The sequence below is a fragment of the Mustela lutreola genome, chromosome 1 (genome assembly GCF_030435805.1).
Source record: "Mustela lutreola isolate mMusLut2 chromosome 1, mMusLut2.pri, whole genome shotgun sequence".
NCBI classification, from domain to species: Eukaryota; Metazoa; Chordata; class Mammalia; order Carnivora; family Mustelidae; genus Mustela; species Mustela lutreola.
In genome coordinates, this window is record NC_081290.1 from 278,803,968 (window position 1) to 278,831,123 (window position 27,156).

At 47.0% G+C, this 27,156-nt stretch overlaps 1 protein-coding gene and 1 long non-coding RNA gene across 5 annotated transcripts in view; one reads left to right on the plus strand and one right to left on the minus strand.

Moving 5' to 3' along the window:
- The window catches only part of OSBP (oxysterol binding protein), a 34,117-nt gene extending 20,806 nt beyond the window's left edge, over positions 1-13,311 (minus strand). Inside the window, exons 1-6 of the mRNA XM_059143275.1 lie at positions 12,813-13,311; positions 8,088-8,296; positions 5,635-5,885; positions 855-1,053; positions 517-619; positions 136-190 (exon numbers count right to left, since the gene is read on the minus strand). Of these exons, the coding sequence (XP_058999258.1) occupies positions 136-190; positions 517-619; positions 855-1,053; positions 5,635-5,885; positions 8,088-8,296; positions 12,813-13,174 (1,179 nt within the window). The 5' untranslated portion in view covers positions 13,175-13,311. The remainder of the gene's footprint in view (positions 1-135; positions 191-516; positions 620-854; positions 1,054-5,634; positions 5,886-8,087; positions 8,297-12,812) is intronic.
- A 151-nt stretch (positions 13,312-13,462) lies between these two features.
- LOC131813110 (uncharacterized) lies at positions 13,463-26,857 on the plus strand. 4 transcript variants are annotated; one of them, XR_009346621.1, is made up of 3 exons: positions 13,463-15,292; positions 20,228-20,356; positions 22,283-26,857. It is a non-coding gene; the product is annotated as an uncharacterized LOC131813110 (long non-coding RNA). The 4 variants fall into 4 exon arrangements; XR_009346616.1 differs by lacking the exon at positions 22,283-26,857 and adding an exon at positions 21,654-21,848 and having other exon boundaries at positions 20,228-20,403; XR_009346609.1 differs by lacking the exon at positions 22,283-26,857 and adding an exon at positions 21,654-21,848.
- Positions 26,858-27,156: the final 299 nt, after the last annotated feature.

The following is a 27,156-nucleotide window of genomic DNA, read 5'->3' on the forward strand; positions in this document are numbered from 1 at the left end:
CCCGGTATTTATATGCTTCCCTTCCCCCATCTTGAAAAAGATTGGGCATTTTCCGTCTCTCACAAGGGCTTTACAAGCAAATCCTGGAGAATCACGCCCAGGTCTCCCATCCGATGGCTCCCAACTGAATGTTACCTGTTCATCCAGGCTGATGTCACTGCTGGCTCCGCTGATGTTGCTGCCAGTACGTCTACACAGGTGGGAAACATACGGGAATTAGAACAAGGATCAACAACTAGAGTTTGGTTCTCGCCAGGTCTCTACAAAGTAGAGTGCAAAGCACACTGCACGAAGTTAGTAACGGGTAACTGAACGACAACACTTAGATTAGAATATGCATGCATTCAAATATCTCTGGAGAACTCACTCATAGAAAAAAGGTGAGAGTTTTCCACTCATTTAAGGAAAAGAGTCCAGATCTTAGTTAACACCGACAACCACGACAGTCCCACTGAAACTTTTCTCGACTCTGATGGCCGGATGTGTTCTTTTTGGCAGGAGTCAAGGACAACTTACTTGTGGCCCAAATTTTCGGGCATGGTGATGATCTCAGGAGCATCAAAAAACTCATTCTCATCATCCTCGTCACTCATGTCTCCTTTGCCAGAGCAGCACTGATCTGTAAGGAGAAGGAAGGCCATTCGTTTACTTTGGCTCAATTTACCAAAACCCGGCCCAGCAGGATCTTGACCACACTGCGACTACCGCACAGGAACACATGGCAGGAGAAGTAAACAGCTCCAATTCCCTGGCACAGAAACCCCTGATCCTGGAGAGTCTGCAGGTCTGCTATCAGTGGCAGAAAACCACCTGGCTCCTATGTGAACGGGCCACCCCAGAGCCAGGTGACTTACCTTTTCCAGAACCAGCACTGCCAGGAGTGTTCGCCGGCAGCACCGTGGCCCCCCGGAAGGCCCTCTCCAGGTGATTGTGTTGCTTTGCCAGCTGTTCCAGGGTCTCTTCCAGTCGGATACGCTGGTCTCTTTCATACTGAAGGGACTTCTGCCACTTTTTACTATGGGTCTGGGCTAACATGAGGAAATCTCTGCAGGCCTGTATGGAGAAAGAGTTATGCTCAACCCAACTAGTCAGAGAGTTCCCTCAGGCCTCTGTGAGCCTGTTAAGTAACCATATTCTAGGAACTTTCGCAAATTACGGTGGAAGACTCATTTTTATTCCACAGTATCAGGGACAGCCAGCTCCGTGATGCAATCAAGGTCAGCCCCAGGGAAAAAACTGGACATGGCTGTCACGGTTCCTTTACATATTCCTGGTCATGAGGATGAAACAAATGCCAAGTGAGCAGTAAACCCAGACAAGGTATTTGTGGCAACGTCACAAAGGCCAACTGTGTGAACTGAACCAAAAGCAGCAATCTACTGACTGAAAGATGAGGACAAGCAGAGGATAACTGCTTTCAATACATTCCTGACCACACACAGGTCACCTAAAGTTGAGGAATTCAGATGTTGAGAAAAGGGAATCTGCCCTGAATTAGATCAAGACGGGGGAAAGCAGCTGGTTTTTATTTTGGTCACAAAGAGAAACAACTGACCTTAAAAACCAGAAGCCTACATAAGGCATCAAAGAAGGAATCTACAGTCAAAACACAGACCTGTTCATATTACCCCCTTCACGGGCTCCCCATTGGGAACCTAACTATTGGGTTGAACGTCAAAGGCCCTTCAGGTATGGCCACCACCTGCTTCGTATCCTCCTCCCCAGGCAGCTGGACTTGCTCCTACGCCCGACAGTGGGCCACACTGACCTGCTCTCCCAGGCATGCCTGCCACAAGCATATGCTAGTTGCTTTGCCAGGAATGCCTTTTCCTACCCACTTCCTCGACTTGGCCAAGTCCTCTTTCTTCTTTAAGATCTATGGCAAATGTTCCTTCTTATGTGATGATTTCATAAGCATCCAATCTCTCCTCTGCATTTCCATAGCACTTTGCACACACTTCTGTTTTATACCATCCACAGTGGCATTGTAACTGATTTTCTGTCTCTCCAGGTGGATTCCAAGCAACTTGAATACACCATTTATATCTTATTTATATACAGCTCCTAACTTAGTTGCTTTGTACATTGTAGGAGCCTGATAAAGTCTGCTTAATAAATAATGAAGGAAGGAAGCAATGCAAGCTTAAAAATCTATTCCCTGTTACGGCAAAACTAAAAAGTAAACAGAAAACATCTACTCCCATGTTTTCAACCTTTGCCTATAGGCTAATGCCTACAAAATCAGTAATTCCAGCTCTGCATTCATGCAGACAGGGTATCTAACTGTCTATCCAACGGTTCAAAGTAATCTCAAAATCCTAGGGTGCCAGAGTGAACACACCATGTTCCCTTTCTGACTCTACCTCTCCCTTTGGTATTCGTTCTCCACACCAAGAAGAATACCAGGGCCCTTCCCCCTGCCCAAGCCAGGAAACTAGGAGGCACCCTTGATTCTTACATTTTTCTTCCCTCTCCACTTCCAATTATCAAGTCCTACTGATTCTTCTTTAATATTTCTGGGATCTGTGCATACCCTCAGAGGAGTTCCATCATTGGGGCTCTACTCACAGCTTCATCCCACGATCTAGCTATGCAATTTGGGGCAAGTTACTTATTTAACCTATCTGTGCCTCATATGTAAACAAAGAACCACCACAGCAACCGTCTCAAAGAGTTGTCGCTTTACCTGTAAAGCACTTAGAAATCTGAGGCTCACCGTAAGCATTCAATAAGGCGTTAGCTATTATAGTTAAGCCTGCATCAAAATCGCTCTTATCCCCTTCTAATCCACTCTACCAAGCCCATTTAGTAGGATCTGTACCCCATCCCCTCCCCCACACTTAATCCCTGGCCAGCCTTATCTCTAGCTACTTCCTTATTCTAACAGTCAATTCGTTTTCAGACTGGGGGGGAGGGGAGGGCTCTGTGTAAGCCACATCCATACCCAGATCAGTTCTTCTCCCACACTTCTTTTAAGAATACTGATGATAACTCGAGTTTAATGAAAGGCAATATGTCAGGCACTTCGCTGAACCCTTTACATTAATTATCTATAGAAGCCTTTCAACAATTCTTTGAGCAGCTACTGGTATCATCACCATTTACCGAAAAGGAATTGTGTTCACAGAGGAAGCAGGTTATGTAGATAGACAAAGCAGTTGGACTTGAGGCCCCCAAGCTCTTTATTGCCTTTTTTCATAGGAAGAGTCTCTCTGGTCTTTCAGAACTTAGTTGAGGAGTTACCTTCTCTATCTTGTAATCTTCCTGGTCTGAGCTGAACACCTCCAATATCTTATATACACCACAGCAGCCTGCGCTCCTTTCTATCATGATGCCTAGCACACTATAATGATCCGTCACTTCTCTGTCCTTTCACTAAAGAATGATCTCCCTGAGGGCAGGGACCGTATCCACATTTGTTTTATATCCCATAGCACAGTGCCTAGAAAACAGATGGTGCTCACGGATGTTTCCTGGATAAGCAAGTGGACATACTAATAGTATCAAATATATTTCTCAGGTTAGATTCACTTTGGTGGTAAGAATAGCTATGCCCTAAGCATATCAAGAAATTGAGTGAAATGTACTCTTCCTTTGATAAAACTTTGCCTGTTTGGGGATGTGAAGTTAGCAGGTTAATTTTAAGGCCTTGCCCTTAGCACCGAAAAGATACCAAGGAAAAAACACAAGGATAAAAAACCCATTTCAAGCAACACCCAGCTATGAAGGAGGCATAGGCAGTACACTGCGGAGAACAGAATGAAAACACAACTTACCTCTAATTGCCAAAGGATCATTCCCTTTGACACCAAACTCTGAACATTTACAACTTGGGGAGGAAGAACTGCCCCCAAGGAATGAAGATGAGCATTTTTTTTTCAAAAGAAAAATCCAAACTGAGTTTCAATTTTATGAGAATTTTTTTTATCAAGAGGTTTTTTTTTTTTTTTTTTTTTTTTTTTAAAGATTTATTTAATTGACAGACAGAGATCACAAGTAGGCAGAAAGGCAGGCAGGCAAAGTGGGGGGTGGTGGGAAGCAGGCTCCCTGCTGAGCAGAGAGCCCGATGCAGGGCTCGATCCCAAGACCCTGAGATCATGATCTGAGCTGAAGGCAGAGGCTTTAACCCACTGAGCCACCCAGGCACCCCAAGAGGTGTTTGATTTAGCTAATTTTTCACATCAGAAGGGAAGAAAACCTGCATGGAACAGGGATAAGAGGCAACACGCACTGTCAGGGGACTATTGTGGCCTGAGGTGTTCCATTTAAAAAGTGTATTTATTTACTACTGGTGAATTGACCTGTACGATTTATGAGATTTTCCTGGTCACAAGAGGACCTGAAAAACAGGCATGCCGTCACTAAGAAGTAGACAGTTTGGAACAAGAGCACACGATTAGCCATTAGAAACAAACACAAGCACTCGTGCTGATGGGCAGGATGGTCCTGGGAGACAGCTGACCTTTCTGCAGTCCTGAAGTGGACAAAAATAATTAGCCTCTTCCAACTGGTATGTGAATCGGAGCACCAAGGAAAATGTTCAAGATTTCAGAAAATGATATGAAAATCAAGGGTATCACAACTTCCTATTGAGTAACAAAGGGGTTTTAAATGAGAAAAACTAAATGTTCCCCTGGTCACGAGAAAAGATCTTTGATCTCTAGAAGTCATGTGAACTAAACTAGTTCTAAGCAGATATCTTACTATCGCTCCCTGAACAAGGGAAAATCTGGCCCTCGTAGAGTAATTTCATCCATTTAATTGGACAGGGGCAAAACCAGTGTAACCCCTTTCTCAGAATACCCATTCCACTTGCCTTACGACATAACCCCTGGTGTTCCTCTGGTAAGTTAACTGAAAAACCCGCCAGGTGAGAATCAGTCACCAGGAGAGGAGAAACTGCGCTACTTAAACCATGTATTCATTTCACACCTATCACCCAGTTTCTGAAATACATCCCAACGCCCGCCATGCTCTAAGTTTACCTGGAGCCCTGTATCCAGGCAGCTGACGTAGTCCACACAGCCACCTGAGGCTGGAGTCACAATAAAACAGAAGCACTGGTCCCTTCTTTTTGAAAGCAAAATTTGAATATTCTGTCTTATCACCCAGAATTACCCCTGGGATCAAGGACTACAGATGGGACTAACTAGTATTATCAAGTTCTCACTAGTACCTGGCCGGCCCCCACTTACCACACTGTAGGCCAGAACGCACTAGCAAAGGATGGTAAGACTCCCAACTTGAAGCTCACACACGACAGAAAGGACCCACGGAGACCTCTCAGATCCAGCGGATCAGGTTAGATAAAAACAAACAAAAACCGCTGCCCAGAGAAGTTAAGGAATTCAACTAACATCACCATCAGATGTCCTGCTGGCTACAGAAGGAAGACTGGGCCCCTGGCCTCCTAACGAATTCCCAGGTTGGCATGGACTGTGTGATCAGAGCAGGAAAGTCATTCCAACTGTGCAGCCTGGTCTCGTTCATGAAACAAACAATGTAACTTAAGTCCCCTGAGCAGTTCCCTGCTTTCTCATTTCCAATGTTCCCCAGCACGGCGCACGGGGAGAACTACATTCTGGGGGAAAGAACAAAAAGGCGACCCAGGCGCCAGCTGCACTCAGCACTCACATTGATCATGGCATTGGATGTTATCCTAAAGAGCGTGGCCCGCTCGTTGACCTGCTTGATCTTCTCGTTGCTCTCGGCGGGCAGCCGCAGGGACTCGAGCTCGCTGAGGGAGCGCTGCAGCGCCGTGCCGTGCTTGGCTATGAGGTCATTGCACGTGCTCAGGTCCTCCACTTTGCTGGACAGCGTCCGCAGGGTATTCTGCAGCTCCGTCTTGTCAGTCTGTGACACAGCCTCTTCATCTCCGGACTCATCTGTACAGCCAAAAGGGGAATCACGGGACGCCAGTTACGTGACTCCAGAGCTATGAGTCAGAAGCCCACCAACTCTGTCCCCAACTAAATCAGCATGCCTCATGCTGGGCGTTGGGACCAACTGAGAGCTTGCTGCTACCAGACGACTAGGCGCTGATGCGGTCCACAGCCCACCTGTACCACAAACACCCGGGCTGGTTCTTCCTTTTTTTCCCACTGGGACACATTTATTCTGCTCCTGCTTTTCTTTTTCCTTCTAGTTTTATTGAGTCATCACTGACATACAGCACTGTCAAAGCATAATGATTTGACTTATATATACTGACAAATGATCACCACAATAAATTTAGTTAGCCTCCATCATCTCAAAAATGTTTTCTTCCTTGTATGGGAACTTCTAGGATGTAATCTCTCAGCAATTATCAAATATACCATACAGCGTTAACTATAGTCATCGTGAGGGGGCACCTGGGTGGCTCAGTCAGTGAAGCATCTGTCTTCTACTCAGGTCATGATCCCAGGGTTCTGGGTCTGAGCCCCACATCGGGCTCCCTATGGAGCAGGGGCTTTCCTCTCTCTCTGCCTGCCACTCCCCCTGCTTGTGCTCATGCTCTCTGTCAAATAAATAAATAAATTCTTAAAAAAAAAAAAAAAAAAAACCTATAGTCATCATGTCGTATGTTACACCCCCTGTATTTATTTATCTTATAATATAAATCTGTACCTTTTGTCCATCTACATTCAATTTCCCCACCCTCCCAACACTGGGCTTATTAAAGGTGCCAACATTCTGGCCCCACCCCAGAAATTGAACCTTCATTTTGAATAAGCTGCCCAGGCCATTCTGATGCGCACTGAAGTCTTAGAACTAATGATCCCTGGAAGACAGGATGGAGAAGCTAAATGGCTCCTGGGATTGGGAATGAATTATAGAGCCTTGTAACTCAAGCTTGAGGGTTCCAATCCAGTCCAAGCTGATCATTACTACAAACCCGCCATCCTGTGGGTGACAGGTGAGCCCTGTATGCAATAGGTTGTGAAATGCAGTCTGGCTCTTTGTAAGCAATGTCCACATCACCAAAAGACTCATTAATTTACCTTTTCCAAAGTTCCTTTTCCTCAGGAACTTTGTGATGAACTCATCTGACACTAAAGCCACCCCTGCACTGAAAGTAATGTAAGGTATTCTATTAAGCAACCCTCCAGAAGCAGGTCAAACAGAGGGCCATGCTGCACCTCTCGCTATCAGTCCTGCAACTGTAAAATGCTCTCCTAGCAGTGTCACTTCCTTTGGAACATCAGCACTAAAATCAAAACAAAAGAAATAAGGAAAGACCTCCCCTATCTGCTAGCTCGAGAGGCAGGACTAAATCCAAAATATAACGTGTTACCAAAAAAACTAACAATGTAGTAAATATTCCTTTCACTGTTTACCAGGTTTTAAATACAGTGTGGGAAATGACCACGGATAAGAAAAACAAGAGGTGAACAAAAGCCAGGAGGTGACCATCCCGGTCAGCTCTGAGTGGACAAGCTCAGGGTGCTTAAACTATTAACAAGTGGGGACCATTTTCCTTGAAGAAATATCACAACATGTGTACACCACTCTTTCTGGTGAAACTAAGGCAAACTAAAGATTTTTCATGGGCAGTATCCCCTATAAGGTTTCTGGCAACCTATAAAGATTGTTTCAACTCAGAAGATACTTAGGTAAAAAAATGTCAGGAGAAAAAGAAAAAAGTAACAACAGAATCGAACTGTGACCTGTAATGATCTTGAGATGGACCTAGCAATAAAATAATCCTTCCCCCAAATTTTGAGGTAGCCAAATGGCATTAAAAGCCAAAAGGACACTCACTGCACCTCTACGACAGAGCTTCTCAGCCTCGATACTACTGACGTTTGGGCCCAGTTCACTCTTCGTTGTGAGGGCTGTCCCGTGCGGCCTCCCCAGCCTCTAGTCACCGGATGCCTGCAGGAGCAGCAACCCTCAGCTACGACCACAGAAACATCTCCAGACACCGCGCAGGGCAGAACTGCGGACAGGTGAAAGCCACCACTCCGGGAGAAATGCCACACGATGATGACAAGCCTGAGTCAGTCAGATGGGTGATAACGGACTGAGAGTGAGGGATAAAATAAGGTATGGCCGAGGAGGCGCAAACAAGAAGCTCCCCACACGTGGTGTTCTCTGCTCCCTACCCGATTCTGCCAGCATCTTCACGGCCTTCGCCTTGGCCAGTTCCAGGGCCGTCACCCAGCGCTGCCGCTCCACCTCTGAGCTCGCCTTCAGATGGTAGGTCTGAGCGCCGCCGTTGGAGATGATGAAGTTGCAGGAGTCCTCCACGGTGATGTTGGCCGTGGCGAGGTTGATGGTCCCACGGCAGGTGTGTCTCATTTCAGCCTTTGACCTGCAATAATGAGACAAAGACCAGCTTAAGTAGAAAGCGGATGGGTGGTTTATCCTTCACCACCTTCTTGTCTTCTTGTAGCTCTAAGCCTTTTGAAAATGCAGCAGCCTTAGGAAACAGCAAGTTCTACTATTTCCCTCACATGGCTCCCTAAAATTCCAGAAACAATCAGCAGGGGTTTCCTTTCACAGCCATTAAGTGGTGTTTCAGAGTCAGACTGTATTGCTCTGCTGTTCCTCTCACCCTCGGCTTTTCAGAAAGAGCCTTCATGGAAGGCTATGTCAATTCAGCAATTTTAAGTGTATAATGCAGTGAGTTTTGACAAATGTACACAACTGTGTAACCACCTTCACAATCAAGATGTAGAACATTCCCATCACACCAAAAAAAGTTCCCTCATTACCTTTTTGTAGTCAGGAATTACTTCTTACTTAGCAAGTTCTAAGTTTAAAATAGTGATTTATGGGGCACCTGGGTGGCTCAGATGGTTAAGCATCTGCCTTCAGCTCAGGAGATGATCTCCAGTTCCTGGGATCGAGCCCCATATCAGGCTCCCAGGTCAGCAGGGAGTCTCCTTCTGCCCCTCCCCCTGCTTGTGCTCTCTCTGTCTCTCTCTCAAATGAATATATCAAATTTTTAAAAAAATAGTGATTCATAAACTCACATAACAAAATTTCTTTCAACAATCTCACTCCCTCCGAGAAAGAATAGCTCCATTTCACCTATACTGAACAACCCCCCTCCCTAAGCTCAACTCAGTCCAAATGAGAGTTGTCACACTACGCTTAGAATTCTACTGGATCAGTGCAAGGTGCACTGAGATGCTTAGGTATTAAGTATTGACTACAGCTCAAATGATATGAAAGGAATAACTAGCTCTCTGTAGGAGTAAAGAAAGAATAATAATAATCATAAAAGAATCACTAGGTAGTATAATTATTTGGGAATATGCTCTTTCCAAAGATCCACTGACCTCTATTGGTAGGAACTCCTAAGCCATCCTATTAATAGCTAGGAAAGATTCAGCAAATCTGTTCTCAGAGGATTGGGTGTAAAAATTTTCCCCATCTCTACTGACAGTTCTATTAATAGCCTAACTTTTGAACTTTACATCACCACTTGGTGACAAGCTACTTCACAGAAAATACCAAGCTGCTAGCACAACTGCATAGACCTTGCAGACTGAGCTAATTTCCCCGCCACTCGCTGGGTTATGCCCAGAGACCTGCATGTTGAGACCACAGTTTTCCCTGACCAACTTGGAACATACAGAGGTCAAAGTCCTTTTTGCCAACTGCCACCGTGCGCAGCAGAGCCATTTCCCTTTCACTGGCGCCAAGCAGCCCCACACACCTGGCACATCCAGAATTCCTGCATGCCAGAAATGACACACACCCCATCTCCAGAAACTAAGACTTGGTATGTTTGAGAAAGTCTGTTTACTGTGCTTAGGAAGACAGATTTGCTATTGTTCAGTGTGTCACATGAAACTGGTTTTTCTTCCTCAAACACACAAATGAGCAGTATGGGATGACCAGGGGGGTCTCAATGGACTAGGCCATTTTCTACCTCCTGCACCTGCTACACTGTAACGTGAATCCCTGTTTTTTTCTATTCTTACCTCCCCTCCCCCACCTCCCCCGCCCCCAAGCTTCAGTTACATTATGAATAATGCAGGCCGAATTTCAGACCCACAGCTGACAGGCCAACTCACCCTTGCTTTCTACTCCAAGGGAGCTACTTGGACTTTGTACCACTTTCCCCACTATCTGTTGGTACTTTTCACCAGACACTTACATGAATGTCTTCTGCCTGGGTCATCTTCACGAACTTAAGGAGTTTCTCACATCCCATAAAGTCTACAGCAGTTTTAGAACTACCAAGGAACCCTAGGAGTAAGGCAGGCTTAACTCAGGAGCTCTTGGGTTCAGGCAGATACATGTATGTTTACAGATGATTAGTACAGAGGCTGGAAATATATGATTTTCAGAGTGCAAGATATGTTCTTCAGTCACTATGTATCAATTAGGTGGTACTTTCTGTCTAGAAAGTTCCCTAAAAAGGCCAGCCAAAACAGTAAGTCAATCTCTGGAAGCTAGTCAGGAAAACTAATGCTACATGGCCCTGTCACCATGTGTCTGGGAAAGCTGGGATTCTACATATGGTTTTAAGTAATGGAACATCCATGTAAAGAAGAACAGGATGGGTAAAATGAGGGAAGAGGCCCGCTAAAGGCCATTGGGATGGTTCATCACAGGGTGGGTCTAAGAAATACATGACCTCAGGTAAAAAGAAAACAGCATTTTATAAAAGGCATATAGAGGAGATGACAGGTTACAGAGGCACAAAAAGTGGGAGGAATGACAATTTAGCTAAATAACTCTAAGGAGATGGGAACCCAAAGAACCCGCTTAAGAATAAACTACGAGTGTAGTTGGTAGGAAGTACTTCAGTGTGATTTTGAAGCAGTGCACAGATTTGATAACCCTGGCTCCTGTTGCTTGGTTGGTCTGTGGGTGGGACCATCTTAGCTGGCAAAGACAGGCGTATGCACATTTCCCAATATGTGATTTGGTATGCTTTGGAAGGAGTTTGATCTGTTGTCAGACAGGTGCCACTAGCTCTTGAAGGAGCCAAGTTAAAAGTGATTGCAAATACCTGAAGAGACCGCAACATTTAAGTTCTTAATGTCCAGCCAATATCAACATTGTTTAAGGCTGTAACTGATCAAAGAATCAACTGGCCTGGAAAGTGGAACTGGTAAGAACTTGGATGAGGAAAAATGGCCACACAGTAAGGCCTGCACTGTGACACAACTTCTGAAGACGAGGAATCAATGTTAACAGTGACTTACAAGCTAAGTTAGGATACGAATCAACTGAACATTAGAATGACGGTCAGTCTAACAGGAAAGCAGGACTTGAGTAGAGGGAAAGTTTTGGAACACACTAAAATGTCAAATCTAACCCTCCACTGATCATCCTGGATGACTACTTAGGTTAAAATTAAAATCAATTCTGAACATATAATAATGCAAATGACACACACAGCTATTCACAACGTAGCTGAAGCAGTGAGGATGTGCTAAGGCATTTTCCACTGTTAGAGACTAGATAAGAATGTGTTCTTAACTTCAACAACCTCCAACTCCCACCTTCAATTTCCCCTCAAAATTCTCTAAGAGCTGATGCAAGAGATTCATTCACTCTAACTCTCCTGGTGGCAGAATGACTACTTGCAGAGGAAGAGAAAAAGAGTGAGCTGTTCTTCACAGAGTTTGGGGTCTCAAACAGGATGGTCTTTATAAAAAAATTTCAATTAGAAATGCCATTTTATTAAGCAAAGTCTCCCCTAAACAGAATAATTATATTCTGTATAAAGGACATATAGTAACGGTGACCTAGAAACGCATTTGCTATAGGCAAGCAACGATCTCTATTATCTGACTGATTCATGTAACACTAACCCGAGTTTTAGGTTATGTTGGTGTGAAGAGAACTAGTTTCAAATCCTGATTCCTTAAGACCTTGGAAAAATTGTCCAGCTAGGTCTCAGTTTCCTCATCAGTAAGATGGGAATATCTCCTAACTCCCACAGCTAGTGTCAGGAGTCAACGAAACTATCCAAACTGTCCAGCACTCGGAAAATGTCTATGTTTCTTCCCAAATCCACTATCATATGTCTAGTAACTCAAGTAGCCAAAAGCAGGCTGCAGTTTATGGCAAGACTGTGAGTCACCGTAAATATATATTAAACACTCCAAAACAAACACTGTGGAACAGAAAAGTAATCATACCAAAGACATGGATTCTTCTTTTAATAAAACTTAAACCGAACCAACCAAAGAGACCCCAGAAATACTAGATAAACCACTTAAACCATTCCCGTAGCGGGCAGGTGGATGAGTGTGAATAAAAGCAGCACTGGAGTGCACATCTCCACTCCGGGCTGTCCAGAAGGTGAAGGCATATGCCAAGTCTGGGAGAGATAAGGAAAACAGGGGGTAGATACCAAGGCCACCCTGTGCCTGGCGTCCTTGTGCCTGAAAGTGGAGAGAACAACGTCGGGTACATCAAGGGCTGCTAATAACCTTGAATTCTGGAGACTGGGCACAGACAGCTAAGACTTGGGACTTTCACAGCAAGTTCCTGGAGAGCCATGCCCAGGCTCTGCTCTCCTACATGCGTCCCTTAGCACCCACAACAGCGCCTGCCTTGCAGAATTCATCACTGCACCTCTGTGCTGGTGGAAACACAATGGAAGAGTAGATGCTCTCCAAACGATTGGAAAGGCCAGGGACGGAGGGGAAGGTATTGCACTAAGGGCGGGTAACCCGGGGGGAGGGCTTAGAGCCGGGGCGTTCACTTTCGTGGCGGTGGGCTCGCGTCGCGGGCTGTCAATGCGCGCAGGTGACGAAAAGGGGCCTGGGGCGACCTTGGCTGCGGTGCCGGCTCGAGAGGGTGACGGCGCGGGGACCGTGGGCTGCCGTGGGGGACGGCGCCCCGGAAGCAGTTACCTGTAGTAGCTCAGGAGCCCGTTGCTCAGCACGAACCACCGCCGCTGGTAGCCTTTGATATAATTGGTCCATTTGAAGAGCCAGCCCTCTCGAGCCGAGCCCGAACCCCCGGCGCCCGAGCCGCCGGAGCCCCCCGCCGGAGGCGCAGGGGTCGGGCCCGCAGCCGCCACTCCCCCAGCGCCGGGGCCCGGGCCGCCCGCCGCCGCCGCGGCCACCGTGCCCAGCGCGGCCCCGGAGCCCGGCCCCGAGTCTCCGCGGCCGCCGCCGCCTCCCACCACGGGGGGACCGGTGCCGCCGCCGCCCGGAGCTGCGATGGCCGCCGGCCCTGGCCCCACCACCCCTCTCAGCTCCGTCGCCGCCATGAGCCGCCGCCGCCCCGAGATACAGGACCGGAACCGCCTACGAGAGCCGCCGTCGCCGCCCGGAGAGCCCCACACGGCTAGCGCATCAGCAGCGGCCGCGCAGCGTCCCCGCCCCGCCAGGCCCGCCGCGGGAGGAGGGCTCGGCCGCCGGGAAGGAGACAGTCGATTGGTGCTCCTGAGCGTCACTTGCGGAGGACCCCTAGGACATTGGCATTTCTCTCGGGCCTGTCATCTCACACCGCCCAGTGAGAGCCCGGGGTGGGACGCGTCCCGCAGGCACGCTGCTGATTGGTTCAGCTGAAGGCCAATCAGACTCACGTACAAGCCCATTGGTGCTTTCCCGGAGTCTCCGGCGCTCCGGGAGGACCCGAGAATGCAGAGTGCCCGGCCAATTCGGTCACGGATTGGCCAGGGTTTCCGCCACTCATTTCAGTTTATGATCCCGTCACTGCCACGTCACCCCCTGCCATCACTCTTCTGTGCGCCCCAGTTCCGCCCTTACGGATTGGTGGTTGGTGTCAGCTGCTCAGCCTTAGCTACCATTTGCTGAACGAGAGGAAGAAAAAGGGAAGGAGTCTCGTTTTCACATCCTCACTTTCCCTATCTTATTGGTTCGTCTAAAGGTCACTCACATGTTGGAAGAGAGCCAGAGTGGGGATTAGAGATGATTGGTTCTGGATAGTGTCTGTGACAGCTGACGCTGGGCAGTGCTGACCAATTGAGAGAGGGGCTGACTGGAGACAACCAATAAGATCCGGGAAGCCCGCCTGGGGGCGTGTCTGCTTGCTCCCGGCTCTTCGGGGTCGGCGAGCCGAGTCCTCTTGCCAGAAGCGTTTTTTTCGCAAAGGCGCGGGGTTGGAGTCTCTCTTCCTGAGTCAAAGACATCCGTCGTTTCCTGTTGGGAGGAGCGACTCTCCGTCGTTTGCCACTGCCTGCGGGAAGCCCTCTTTGAGGGCGTCGTCCTCGCAGCTGGCTCTGAGCGGGAGGCCCGGGCTGCTGCGGCGTCCACAGACCGCTTCCCCAGTTCCTTCGCGCGTCCAAGATCCTCCCAGTTCCCTTCCCCGCTTTGCTCCTCCTCGCACCACGGCCCTTAGCTCCTGATTCCGGGCGGTCGTCTGCCCCTGTTGGAGCAGGCAGCTCGTTAGGCTTCAGGAGTCCAGAGCAGGGGGCATCGCGGCCGGCGCGGTCAGAAAGTCGGAGGCCCGACCTGGCGGCCCTCCCCAAACAGCCGCGGGAAACTTGGACCAAACCGGACTGGCCCCCCCGGCTGACAAAGAAGGCTGGAAACCCCGACGGAATAAGGAAGAAATGGCGGGAAGCCCTGCTTTCGAGAATTCCCCGCCGCAGGTAATAGATACTGCAGCCCTGGTTAACACCTGTCCGTAAAGGATGGAAACCCGAGCCCCCGGCGTGCAGCGCTCGAGCCGGCCCGCTCGCGCCTGCGGAGCCTGCTTGCGCTTCGATGAACTTTCCTGCTTGCACCGCTCATCCGCTGTGTCTGGTCTGTGCTTGAATTCCTTCTTGCAGTGAGACCAGCAGCGTCCGGGGACATCCTTGGAATGGGCTGGGCGGAGGCCACAGGGGCCAGGGTCTCCCCAGCCTACCGGCGGCACCGTTTTGGCAAGCCAGCCAGAAGGAAGGAACAGCGCATTGAGGGACCCTCTCCACCCTGGTGAGCCTCCAGCTCTCGCCTAAGTGCTGGAGAGTTGCTTAGTCAACTCACCACTCCTCCTTTGCTGTCCTCTCTGGTCTACCAGGGAACCGGATGGTCCGGTGGCATTTATGAGAGATTAATTTTCAGCTCCAAAGAATCAAGGGACACTTGCTCCTTCCAGCCAACAGTCACTCTTCGGTGACTAAAAGTTTTATGGAAGTGTCGGAGATTATTTCTCAGGATGTGCAAGAGTCCCATGGGTTTTGCATCTCACTAGTAATTAAGACTTTGGCTCATCTCTGTATGTACACACAAGGACTGATCCTCCAGTGCTCCGAACCACTCTGGTTGTCTTAGACTTCTGGTGGGAGAAACTGAGACGTGTAAGAGAGTGCTCCATGGTCACTCATTCACTCGTGCAGGTGACACAGCAGCACACTGAGATCCTCTTCACTGGTCCCAAGGTGACTCTGTCTATAGGACTCTGCCTCTTGGTCATGGGACACTGACCCACTTTGTCTGCCTTCAACTGTTTCCTCTCCTACCTTCTTCTGCACTCTCCTCTGTTGGTGGTGGGACATAAAGACCTGTGAGATGTCCTTTCCAGAATCGCAGAGGTCCTGCATGACTGCCAGCTCAGACTGTGATCACCATAAAATAGCTATAAACCATTTTACTCCCTGGCAAAGGACCCCAGTTTTTGAGATCTCTCCCTGTGGGTATGCCTTATCCACCACTTATGTGACTCAACCCAAATAATTCAGGGATGCAAAGAGAACTGGAAAATAGAGGTTAGTTTCACCAGAACTGCCCACAAAGTGAGGGAGAGATCAACAGGCCAGACAAGAAATGTTTAGATCACCCAAGAGATTCCTGTTTGGTAGCTATTGTTTGCCATCAGCTGTTAAGAGGCGTATCAGAGCAAGGGAGGTGGGATATTCAGAGATCTTGAAATCATGATAATGCCCGTTTTGAAAGGATCCATCCTGGGACATCAGGGTTAATTATCAGGCATCATTTCTGTTGGGTCTTCAGGGAGGCCATCACTTCTGGGAGAGCAGGTGCTGGAAAAAGGCGAGGGCCCTGGGGTGTCAGGGCTGCTGGGTCATCACACGGCATGCTGGCCATAGCCGTGATTTCAGGGGTGGATGGACAGTAGGCTGGGATCATCCACAGTCCACTCGCCATTGGAACTTTCTAGAAGAGTAACCACTTGAGATCCTCTCAGGTTTCAGAGAGAGAGCTAACTCTCCTCAGGGAAATAGGACTCCAGGCTTCTGGTAATGGGAACCTGGTTTAGTTGCTCCTTTTCTTGTTACAGGCGTCAGCTCTCTCCCTGAAGGCAATGGGAAATTCCACCTCTATCCCCAAAGACGCCCCCTGGGGTGTATTTTGAGACACTGGGATCAGCTTCTATTTGAAAGCCTAAATAGGAAAATGCTTATTTTCTTTTGTAACATTGCTTGGCCACCATATAAGCTAGAGGGGAGATCTGGTCAGAAAATGATAGTCTTAACTATAAAACCATATTGTAAGTTGATGTCTTCCATACAATGCAAGAAAAGAGTAGAGATTCCTTTCCATCCAGGCCTTTATGGCCCTCAGGGATGCCCCTGACAAATATAAAACATGCACAGTGGGAGGTGGGGTCATTAGATCTTGGCCCCAAGAAAGGAATTCTTGTAGTAGCTCCCCTCGGAAATACCTCAGCACCATTGGCTCCAGCCTAAGCAACCAGTCCCTCACCCTAGCAACCAGTCTACCCTCTTTGGCCAGACTGAGACCAAAAGAAAAAGTTCCTCTGCCCCCTCCAGGATGTGGTGGGTGGAACTTAGGGGACCACAAAGACTCTTCGTCCCCTTTTTGATGTTAGATTTCAGGCAGTGCCATGAGTGCTAAGCTGGTTTTCTGAGGATCCTAACAAATTTACTGAGGAATTCAGGAGCCTGACTCCATTCTTTTGATCCAACCTGGAAGGACCTTCTGGTCATTCTGTTCCATCACTACCATCCAGAGGAGCAATTCTGTACGCAGGCAGAAGAGGAGAACTTCATGCTACCCAGCCTAACAGATCCCCCAGTTGGAATGACTGTCATACCTCAGATAGACCCTAATTGGAATTATCAGCCTGGGCAGCAGGGACTAGACCTCAGGGACCACATGGTACTGTGCCTCCTGGAGAGCGAGAGAAGATGTATCAAGCTAGTAAACTATGATAATCTGAGGGAGATCACCCAAGGACCCAATGACAATCCTGCTCTTTTCTACCCCGTCCAGTAGAAGGACCACAAAAGTTCACCAGTGTCAATCCAGATACCCCAGAGGGAATGTTGGTCCTAGGAACTCATTTTTTAAGCCAGGGCAGTCCAGATATTTGTAGAAAGCTCCAAAAGATGGCTTTAAGGCCCCAAACTCCCAATACAGCTTTACTCTTTCATGGACCAACCCTCCAGGAAAGGTCCCATTATACAAAGAAGGAAGTAAACTGGACTCAGCAGAAAGACTACCAATAATATAAATAAAATAAGTAAATAAAATAAACTGGACTCAGCAGAAAGACTACCAGCTCCATCCCAAGGGACAGTGGACATCAAAAGGTGACGCTTCCCTAGGCATCCTGGTGGAGAATCATCAAGGGACTACATGACTTTTCTCATTTGGGAAGAGACGTGTTAACCTCCTTAGAGTCTTAAAGTCAGGAATTACCCTGTCATGGGTGATCAAAGAAGTCACCAGGACCTGTAACATATGTCACAAGAACACCTCCCCTTCTCTAGCCCATCCAAAGACAAGGCACATAACCTGGAGAGGACTGGCAGATAGACTTCACTCAGATGCCCCCATCTCAGGGATGTAAATACCTCCTGGTCTTTGTGGACACTTTCACTGGTTGGATAGAGGCTCTTCCTGCTAGAACAGAAAAAGCTCAAGAGGTAGCAGAAGCTCTACTAAAGGAAGTTATCCTGCATTTTGGGCCTCCAAAGTCTCGGCAGAGTGGTAATAGCCCATCCTTTATTGTAACGGTGACTCAGCAAGTGCCTTCTGCCCTGGGAATTCATTATCACCTTCACACTGCCTGGAGGCCCCAATCCTTGGGAAAGGTCAAGAGGGTTAATCAAATCTTGGCCAAACTTTGTCAGGAAACCTCAGAATCCTGGATGAAACTCCTGCCCATAGCTCTCTTAAGAATGAGAATGGCCCCCAAAAGGAACCTCAGACTCAGCCCCTGTGGAATGCTATATGAGGCCTTTCTTAATAGCAGATCTGCTGTTTGATTCAGAAGCTCACAAATTTATAAAACATTTAATCAGCCTAAGACAGGTACAGCAGGTATCCTTGACTACGGCAAGATTTTTTGTCCAAGAAAAAGCCTGTCTCTTGGATCAAGCCAGGAGACATGGTTTTATTAAAGACCTGGAAGGAGGGTTTACCTTCAGATCAATTAAACCCCAAATGGTAGAGACCCTACCAGGTTTTTCTTAGCACCCAACAGCAGCTAAGCTCTAAGGTATAATGAGCTGGGTTCATTTGTCTAGAAATAAACTCGTGGGTCCAGGCTGCCCACAGTCAAAAACTGTGACATTCCATCCCTTTCCCGTGAGCCAGTGGAAAATCTACGCTACTTCTTTAAAAAAAAAAAAAAAAAAGTGATTGATACCTTATGATGAGTATTTGCTTCATACGTTTAGCTATTGCCTGGATTTTTTTTTTAAATGTAAATTTGAATTTATTGGTTTTGTATTTTTTTCCCCCTTGTATTTAATATATACATTTGTTTTAGCTTTATGGTATTTTTTTGTGTGTGTAAAAGCTATAACGTTCGGAGTTCTGGATTTTCTTATGCTTTGTCTACTTGAGCCTCTGAGTTGTTTTTCTTGTTATCCTTAAGCCACCCCCCTCCTTCAAACAAAACAAAACAAAACAAAAAACATCTTTCCTATTGGGTCTAACCTTCAGACATGGCTCTAGAAGTCATTTTTTCTCACTCTCATTACTGCTCTAACCTACGGAGATCGATGAAGGAGTCCAACATTATCTGCAAGGGAAATAACTCTTCCAACTGCTGGATTTGTCACTTACATCCCCAGAAAGATCTTTCTTACCCCCTCTTTCATCCTGCTCATTCTCCTAAAATAACTCCATCAAAAATACTACCAGGCTGAGTGCCCCTTCCCTAGAAGGGATTCTTATCAGCCCTAATTGGGTCTGTGTTGACCTATCCCTTCCTTGCACCCCGATACTTCAGGTAGTGGACCCTGCTTATTTCCTAAGCTCCACTTGCAGATAACTCCAATAATTCAACCCATAAAAACAGACCCTGAAAGATCAGTCAGCTGCCAAATAGCATCACCTCCAGGGGCAGCCTCTGGACTTCACTTTGCCAGTGACCCCTGGACCATCAGATGATTTTCTGATGTCTTAATTCAGTATTCCAGGCATGGAATGTGGCATGCCTGCTTAGAAAATATAACTGACACGGGTTACAATGCCACCCATTCGGTATATGCCAATCCCATCCTTTCAAGTAAAACCTCAGTACATCCATGTTTTGGATCATGGCCTCACTGGACACCATTCAGCATTACTGTTTAATTTCTCCCTTCACCACCACTTTCCAATTCCCTAGGATATGGGGGGGGGGCAGGCCCTGATTCCCCAAATGCACACACAATAACTCTTACCTATAGGCCCAACAGCTCCAGGAGCTAGGAACAGCAGGTTATCCCATGACCTTATGTACCTCTGCCAACTGTCTCCTTATCTGTGTACATCCTTCTCACAATCCACAGGGACCCATCTTTACTCAGCGTGTATTGGCCCTAGGATTTCAGTGTACTGATAACCTCAAACATTGGGGCAGTTGCACCCTGGAATCCCTGTATATCTGCCCACCCCACTCCAGAACCAAAAGGGCTATAGGCCTTCTGTTGGCTGGCAGTGCCTTAGCTCCTTGGGGATTTGCATATCGTGGCTCCACCCTGCGAAATCTGACAGCAGCCTTGGATGAACCAGCGTTCCCCATTGTATCGCATTTCTCAGATCTCTACCAGGTCATACTTGTCTTTGGCCAATGTAATTACAGACAACAGGCTGGCCTTACATTTAATTTTTGGCTGAACAAGATGGAGTATATGCTGTCATTAACAGAAGGTGTTGCACCTACATTAACACCACTGGCCAGGTGGAAGAAAACATCCCAGAATTAGAAGCCCCAGTCTAATGGCTACATCCAATGGCCAAAGGGGCTGATCCTGCTATTAATATCTGGAATGCTGGACGTAAGAGCTTCCCACCTGTAACCCCATCCTTGACCTTTTCAGGACTACTAGTGGCTATATTGTTGCTTTTGCCTTCTGGACCTTGTTTGTTTAATTTTCTTATCAAATTGTCTCTTCCAGAGTCCCCACCATTTCATTATCAAATGATGGCGCACCAGGGATTCCAACCCATCCCCCATGAAGATGAAACCTATTAACACCCTCTGCCCCAAGCCTGTGACTTCTTTCTGCTCCCCACTGTCCATCCAGGTATCCTGAAACTTAGAGAGTAAGGGCTTCTGGAACCCTCAGGCAAGGTGAACGTCCCAGACCAGCATGAAGGGAATTTTCCCTTCCCAGATTCTAAGGGCCCAGAGTGCTTGAAGGAGAAATGTTAGAAGCAGCAGCTAGTCAGGTTCTAACAGAATACCCAGAGACCAGAAAAGGGGAATTCGTGGGCAGTTCTGTCATCAGAAGGTCAGAGGCCTGTCCTGGCCCCTGTCCCAAAGCCATAAGAAACCAGATGAAACCAAGCTGGCTAACCAAGAAGGCCGGAAACCCCTGGCCAAATAAGAAAGAAAAAGTATGAAATCCGGCTTCCAGGAAACCTCTGCCTCCAGTAACATTCCTCCCTGTACAGCTGTCAGGGAGAGGTAGAAACGCAACTGCCAGTGTGCCAGGGCTCTCATGTCTGCAGAGGGTACTGGAACTCAAACTTCCCTGGCTCGCACCGCTCACCCGGGGTGTCTGGTCTCTTCTTGAATTCTTTCTGGTGAGGAGACCGAGAGCCTCCAGGGACATCCTTGGGGTGGGCTGGGGGGAGGCCTCAGCGTCCGGGTCTCCCCAGTCCTCCTCGCAGCACTCCTCATTCTGTCCCACGGGCTGCTGACCCCGCTGGGAGGAGAAAATCAACTCGAGAGGCCCTGCCTTTCTGTGTGCTTCTCCAGGTGGGTGTCTCCTCCAGACCTGAGGGCCCTGGTTGGCTTTAGCATCATTGCCCTGGCTCACAGGTTTGTGACAGTCTCAGAGTCAGTAGCTCATTGAACATGGGGATGTTGTGAACTCTTGTTACAAACTGAGCTTTGGGGAATCCGGCACCTGTTACATTTTGCTAGTTTAAATCCGCAACACAAATAGCCGTTCTGACCTTTTAAAACAAACTGCATTTCCATGGCATTGTGCTCTCTGGTATCAAGAAAGTGAAGAATAGGGGCGCCTGGGTGGCTCAGTGGGTTAAGCCGCTGCTTTCGGCTCAGGTCATGATCTCAGGGTCCTGGGATCGAGTCCCGCATCGGGCTCTCTGCTCGGCAGGGAGCCTGCTTCCCTCCCTCTCTCTCTCTCTCTGCCTGCCTCTCCATCTACTTGTGATTTCTCTCTGTCAAATAAATAAATAAAATCTTAAAAAAAAAAAAAAGAAAGTGAAGAATACTCTTTTTCAGAAAATGTTGATATAAAAGAGAAATAGTTATTGAATTCTGAAGAGAGGATACACTTTGAAAACCTGCAGTTAGATGTAGATTATTTGTGATTTGTAATTTTTTTAAGATTTCATTTATTTATTTGACAGAGAAAGAGAGCCCAACCAGGGGGAGTGGGTAAGGGAGAAGTGGACTCCCCACTGAGCAGGGACCCTGAAGCAGGGCTCGATGCCAGGACCCGAGTATCGTGACCTGAGCTGAAGGCAGATGCTTAACCAACTCAGCACCCTAATTGTGATATTTTTAAAAAGAAAAATAAAACTGAATTAAAGCGAATCCCTTTATGTTTGTGTCCTGCCTTTGCTAGTTATTGGTTTTGCGACTTCGGGAAAGTCACTCAGGCCCCTGAGCCTCAGTTTTCACTTCTCTTAAATGGGTATCAAACCTTACTGGGATGCTGTTGTGATTAAATGCACTTGGAAATGTTTGCTAAAACTAAACAGCTACAAAAATGTGACTTGGACTGCCAGGCATATCCCTCAGATTACTTGTCAGTCACAAAGGATAATGAGCTACTTTTACAGTAGGGAAACCTGGCTGTTCCCGCCTTAAGTCAGCTATCCAACTTAGCATCATTCACCCTGGGACAATCAATATTTTTATGAGGTTCCTGGTGTGCTGCAGCATGAAGTATACAGCACTGCTAATGAAAATTTCTTGCCCTAAATGCTGAATTCTGAATGTAATCAAGCCTTCAAATCTAACCTTTGGTTTATAGGAGCTGGAGCAATCAGTTAAACAACACCCCGAAGGAAGACCATCAGATAAATCAAGAATGTGAGGTGTTCTATAAAGACAACTGGTTTTCTAGAAGACAAGACCTAAAGATTAAGGGAAATTGATGTCATAAAAAAGGGCCAGGGGGTGATGGTCCTAAATTAAAAACAAACAAACAAACAAACAAAAAAAACCACAAATTGAAAGACACAACCTCATACCTAATTAGATTCTGGTTCTGAAAAACAAAACAAAACAAAACAGCTTTTTATACATTTGGAGGATAACTGGGGAAATTTGAAAAAGGATTGGTATTAGATGATGTTAGGCAGTTACTACATTTGTTCAATGTGATATTGGTATGATGGCTATGAAGGAAAAGCACCTTTAATATTAGGAGAAATAATTGGGAATGAAGAGTCATAGTGTTTGTAATTTCCTTGGAAATGGCTCAGAAAAGGAAAGAAAGATTAAAAGAATAAGAAAGAATGAGCCAAGAAAAAGTAATACATACTCTGGAATGCACACACATACACACACACACACACATTTATATCTGTGTATCTATTCCATGCATCTGTATATCTCTATAAAGCAATAGAGCCCCCATGGTTTTTTTTTTTTAAGATTTTATTTATTTATTTGACAGAAATCACAAGTAGGCAGAGAGGCAGGCAGAGAGAGGAGAGGGGAGCAGGCCCCCCGCTGAGCAGAGAGCCAGATGTGGGGCTCGTTCCCAGGGACCCTAGGATCATGACCCGAGCTGAAGGCAGAAGCTTAACCCACTGAGCCACTCAGGCGCCACCCCCATGTTTTTTTTTTTTTAATTGATTTTATTTATTTGACTGAGATCACAAGTAGGCAGAGAGGCAGGCAGAGAGAGAGAGAGGAGGAAGCAGGCTCCCCGCTGAGCAGAGAGCCTGGTGTGGGGCTTGATCCCAGGACCCTGGGATCATGACCTGAGCTGAAGGCAGAGGCTTTAACCCACTGAACCACCCAGGCACCCCAAACCTAATAGAGCCCCATGTTAACTGTTGGATGTTGGTGAGAAGCATATGGGTGTCTACTATTATTTCTACTTGTATATCTGAAAAGAGCATTTTTCTTAATGTTTTCAAAGGCTGAGTTGAGTCATCGTCGGTCACCGCTGCCTCCGGAATACAGCCCAGATCTCTCAGCCTAGCAAATAAGGACAATCTGTAGTGACTTCTTTTCAGGCAGTCTCTTGCTCTAATGTCTTGATGTATTCCATGCTCCCGTTAAATTGGTCCCAACGTCTGTTTCCACATTTGCCCTGTGCTTTCCCACGTGGGTGCCTCTGCGAATGCTTCCCCTTCTTTTAACGCCCGGCACAATATCTCCCTACACAGCATCTCCTTTCCTTCCTTGCCTTGAAGTAATGCTCCCTCCACAGGACTCATAGGATTTGCGGTGATATTTGCTGTCTCGCCTTAAGTTATTTGTGTTCTTCACATATGATAGCTGCGACAGGGCGAGTTCCTCCAGCATGTGACCTGTAGATCTGTGTCTGTCATCTGCAGTTCCCGCATGCCGGTAGCACACAGCCTGGCCTATTCACATGTAACAAATGTTTATTGAGCATCTGCTAGAACATCTCCAGGCCTGAGCCAGGTGTTAGGGACAGGATAGTGAATGTACAAATAGGTTCTCGTTCCTCATGGAATATAGAGGATCTTGGGAACACCCAGGTATTGAGCAGGAAACACAGAAATGAATATATATAGTATTTTCATAGAGAAAAGATGTAATCCTATACATACATACAGTAATGTGGAGGGCAGGTGAGGTGCGATCAAAGAATTAACAGGTGTCACCCGTTTCAAACAGGGATGAACTTTCTCTAAGATCTGGGGACTGGGGAGGAGTTAGAGAAGGAAAGAATGAATGGAGATAATAATTAAAAAAAAAAAAAAAGATTATTCGAGACAGAGAACATGAGACAGGGATGGTCAGAGGGAGAAGCAGACTTCCTCCTGAGCAGGGAGCCTGATACAGGACTTGATCCCAGGACTTCAGGGTCATGACCTGAGCTGAAAGCAGTCGATCAACCAAATGAGCCATCCAGGCACACAGGATAGTCATTTTTTTAAAAAAAGACTTTATTCTGTTTAAGTAATCTCTACGCTCAGTGTAGGTCTCGAACTCAGAACCCTGAGATCAAGAGTCTCACACCCCTCCCCTGAGCCACTGACTGGCCCTAAGGATGGTCACTAGGTGGGAAGGCCCGAGGAGGAGAGGAGAGGCGGTGACTGAGGTGGAGGGATGAAGGGCCGGGGGCACAGGCCTCCAGAGTGGTGTGGGTTCTATTCCAAGTGTAATCGGAGTGATTAGGGGTTAAAGTGACCCCAATTTTTGTTATTGTCACTGGAGTCACAAGAGGGGAAAAGAACCAGCAGTTGGGGACCACGTGCAGCTTTCTACAAGAGATGCAGAGGCTGGATTGAATGTGGCGGTAGGTGCACACGTTCCAGAGGCTCACTGTGAGCAGGAGGAGGAAACCAGATCTGAGGAAGAAGCGGGCCTGAGAGGCACTTGGCTGTGACGAGCCCATCCCAGGCTTCCGCCCTTTACGCAAGGTGGCTGGGGGCACTCGCAGCACAGCACAGTCCATTGTTGCTTCCAGGCTGCATCCAAGAAGGTGGCCCAGCCTGAGGCATTTCCTTGGGGGTGAGGGCGATTCCCAGAGGGAGACAGGCTCAGTGGAGAGCCAGGAGGCACTGATGATGTCAGCAGCTGGGTTGAGTACCTGCTCCTAAAGAGGGCGTTTCCAGGGCACCCACAACAGGAAACCATTCCCCCTATAGGTCAGGCTTACATTATGTGGTTCCCTCAACCCACAGGAAAGGCAAGGCAGGCTGGACCCCTGACAGATACTGCCCTTGGTGGTAAGCCTGGACTGGGACTGCCATAGAGCCATGGGGGTCAGAGCCACTCATGCACGCTTTGTCCAAACAATGCTTAAAGCCTTCTAGTTTCAGGGCTGCACTGAGCGTGGAAAAGAGGAATGAATGGTTCTCTCTGTGGTTACCAAGGAATGGTCTGCCTGGCTGTCTCACTTTCCCCGGAGCAAGTACTTCGTCTGAGCCAATTGTTCTTCCAATTTAGGTCCAGTTAGTGCAGTAGGCTGATGAAATTCACCGAAAGTAGAAAGACACAAAAGTGAGGCGGGAACTGCCAGGATATCGGAACAGGACTTTAACAGAACTTCCCGGGAGGTCATTCAGCCCTCTACTCTGGGGTGACCAAGGGGAACGGTCGGTCCTAGAAAGGAAGACCACATTGTGTATCTATTTGGTAGACAGTCCCACAGGGAATAATTGTATACTTAAAAAATGGGACCTGCCTACTATCTGGGAAAATCTCTAACCCCCCAGCAGGAGGCGGCATTGGCTCACTGAGGCTTTGTAAGAGTGATGCGTTACTCTGCCTCGGGACCCTGATCACTGGGGTCCCTGTTCTGCTTGTGCGAAGGGAATGCGATCTTGGGGGGATTTACTTAAACCTTTCAACAGTTTCCTAATGACCATGTGAACAGCGTTTATTTCTCAAGGTTTTGAGGGACGGATTAAATGAAAATGCACGAATGAAATCTGTCATAGAGTAAATGATCAGTCCATGCTACCTGTAATTATTAATTATTCAAGACTATCTTTGAAGCACAGCAGATCTAACCCAAGTGGGGCCCAAGACTTCCTTGGGAATATTAGACATGCCATAGAGAAGCCTAGAAATACTGGGACTTCATACGATGCAGGAGTGTGTTAATACAGTGAAGCTTTATTGAAGTTTTTTTTTAAGCTTTTACATGATTTAAAAAAAAATATTTATTCATTTATTTAAAAGAGAGAGAGAGCACGAGCAGGTGTGGGGAGGGGCAGAGGGAGAAGAAATAGATTTCCTGCTGAGCAGGGAGCCCGGCGTGGGGCTGGATCCTGAGACCCCAAGATTATGACCTGAGTCAAAGGCAGATGCTTAACTGACTGAGCCCGCTGGGTACCCCACAGCTTTTACTGATTGTTAAGCACACTCACAAATATAACTGAATTTATTCCTTGTCACAATCCCAGCTGCTTTATGCCCCCTTTTACAGATGGAGAAACAGACTTGAACAAGTAGGTAATTTGTAAGGGCAAAGGCCCACAGCTGAGGCAGGCTGTCCTTTGTACCATAGGTGCCATAAAAACTCTTCTCTTCTTAATAACATAAAAAACTCAAACAGTTACAGCCGGTGTCATCAACAAAACGACATGACATTTGTTTTCATTTTGATAACAGAAAATAAACATAGCTTCTTCTATTTTTAAAAAGTATCATCAGCCTGGTCCTGTCTGTTACTCCCAGGAAAGATACCATTTTTGCCATCCCTCCAATTTATGATAAATTATTAAAAGATTATTCAATACTGCTTCTCCCCTCACTAACTTAACTCTAATATGAAACGACTAAAGAAACTGTGTAATTAGGATTTGGTTTATTTGCAAGTGAAAGACTTCATTTATGTTGGCTTAAACACATTAGAGTTTATTCTCACATATAAAAGAGATCCAGAGGTAGGCAGGCAGCTCAGAATTGGTAGAGTAGCTCATTGAAGTCTTCAGAGACTCACTCTGACTGACTCTTTCTCCTCTGCTGTTGATATTACCTTTTGCCTCAAGGTGGCAGCCAAAGCTCCAGCCATCACAACTGCATTCTGGGCAGCAAGAAGAGGGAAGGAGGGAAAAAAGGGTTCCCTTCCAAGGAGCAATTTTTGGATGTCCCACACAATATGTCTGCTTACTTGTCTGTTAATGAAGAAGCAATGGGAAATGATTGTACATGTGATTCAAGTTTTCTTTCTCGGTTACTCAATTCACT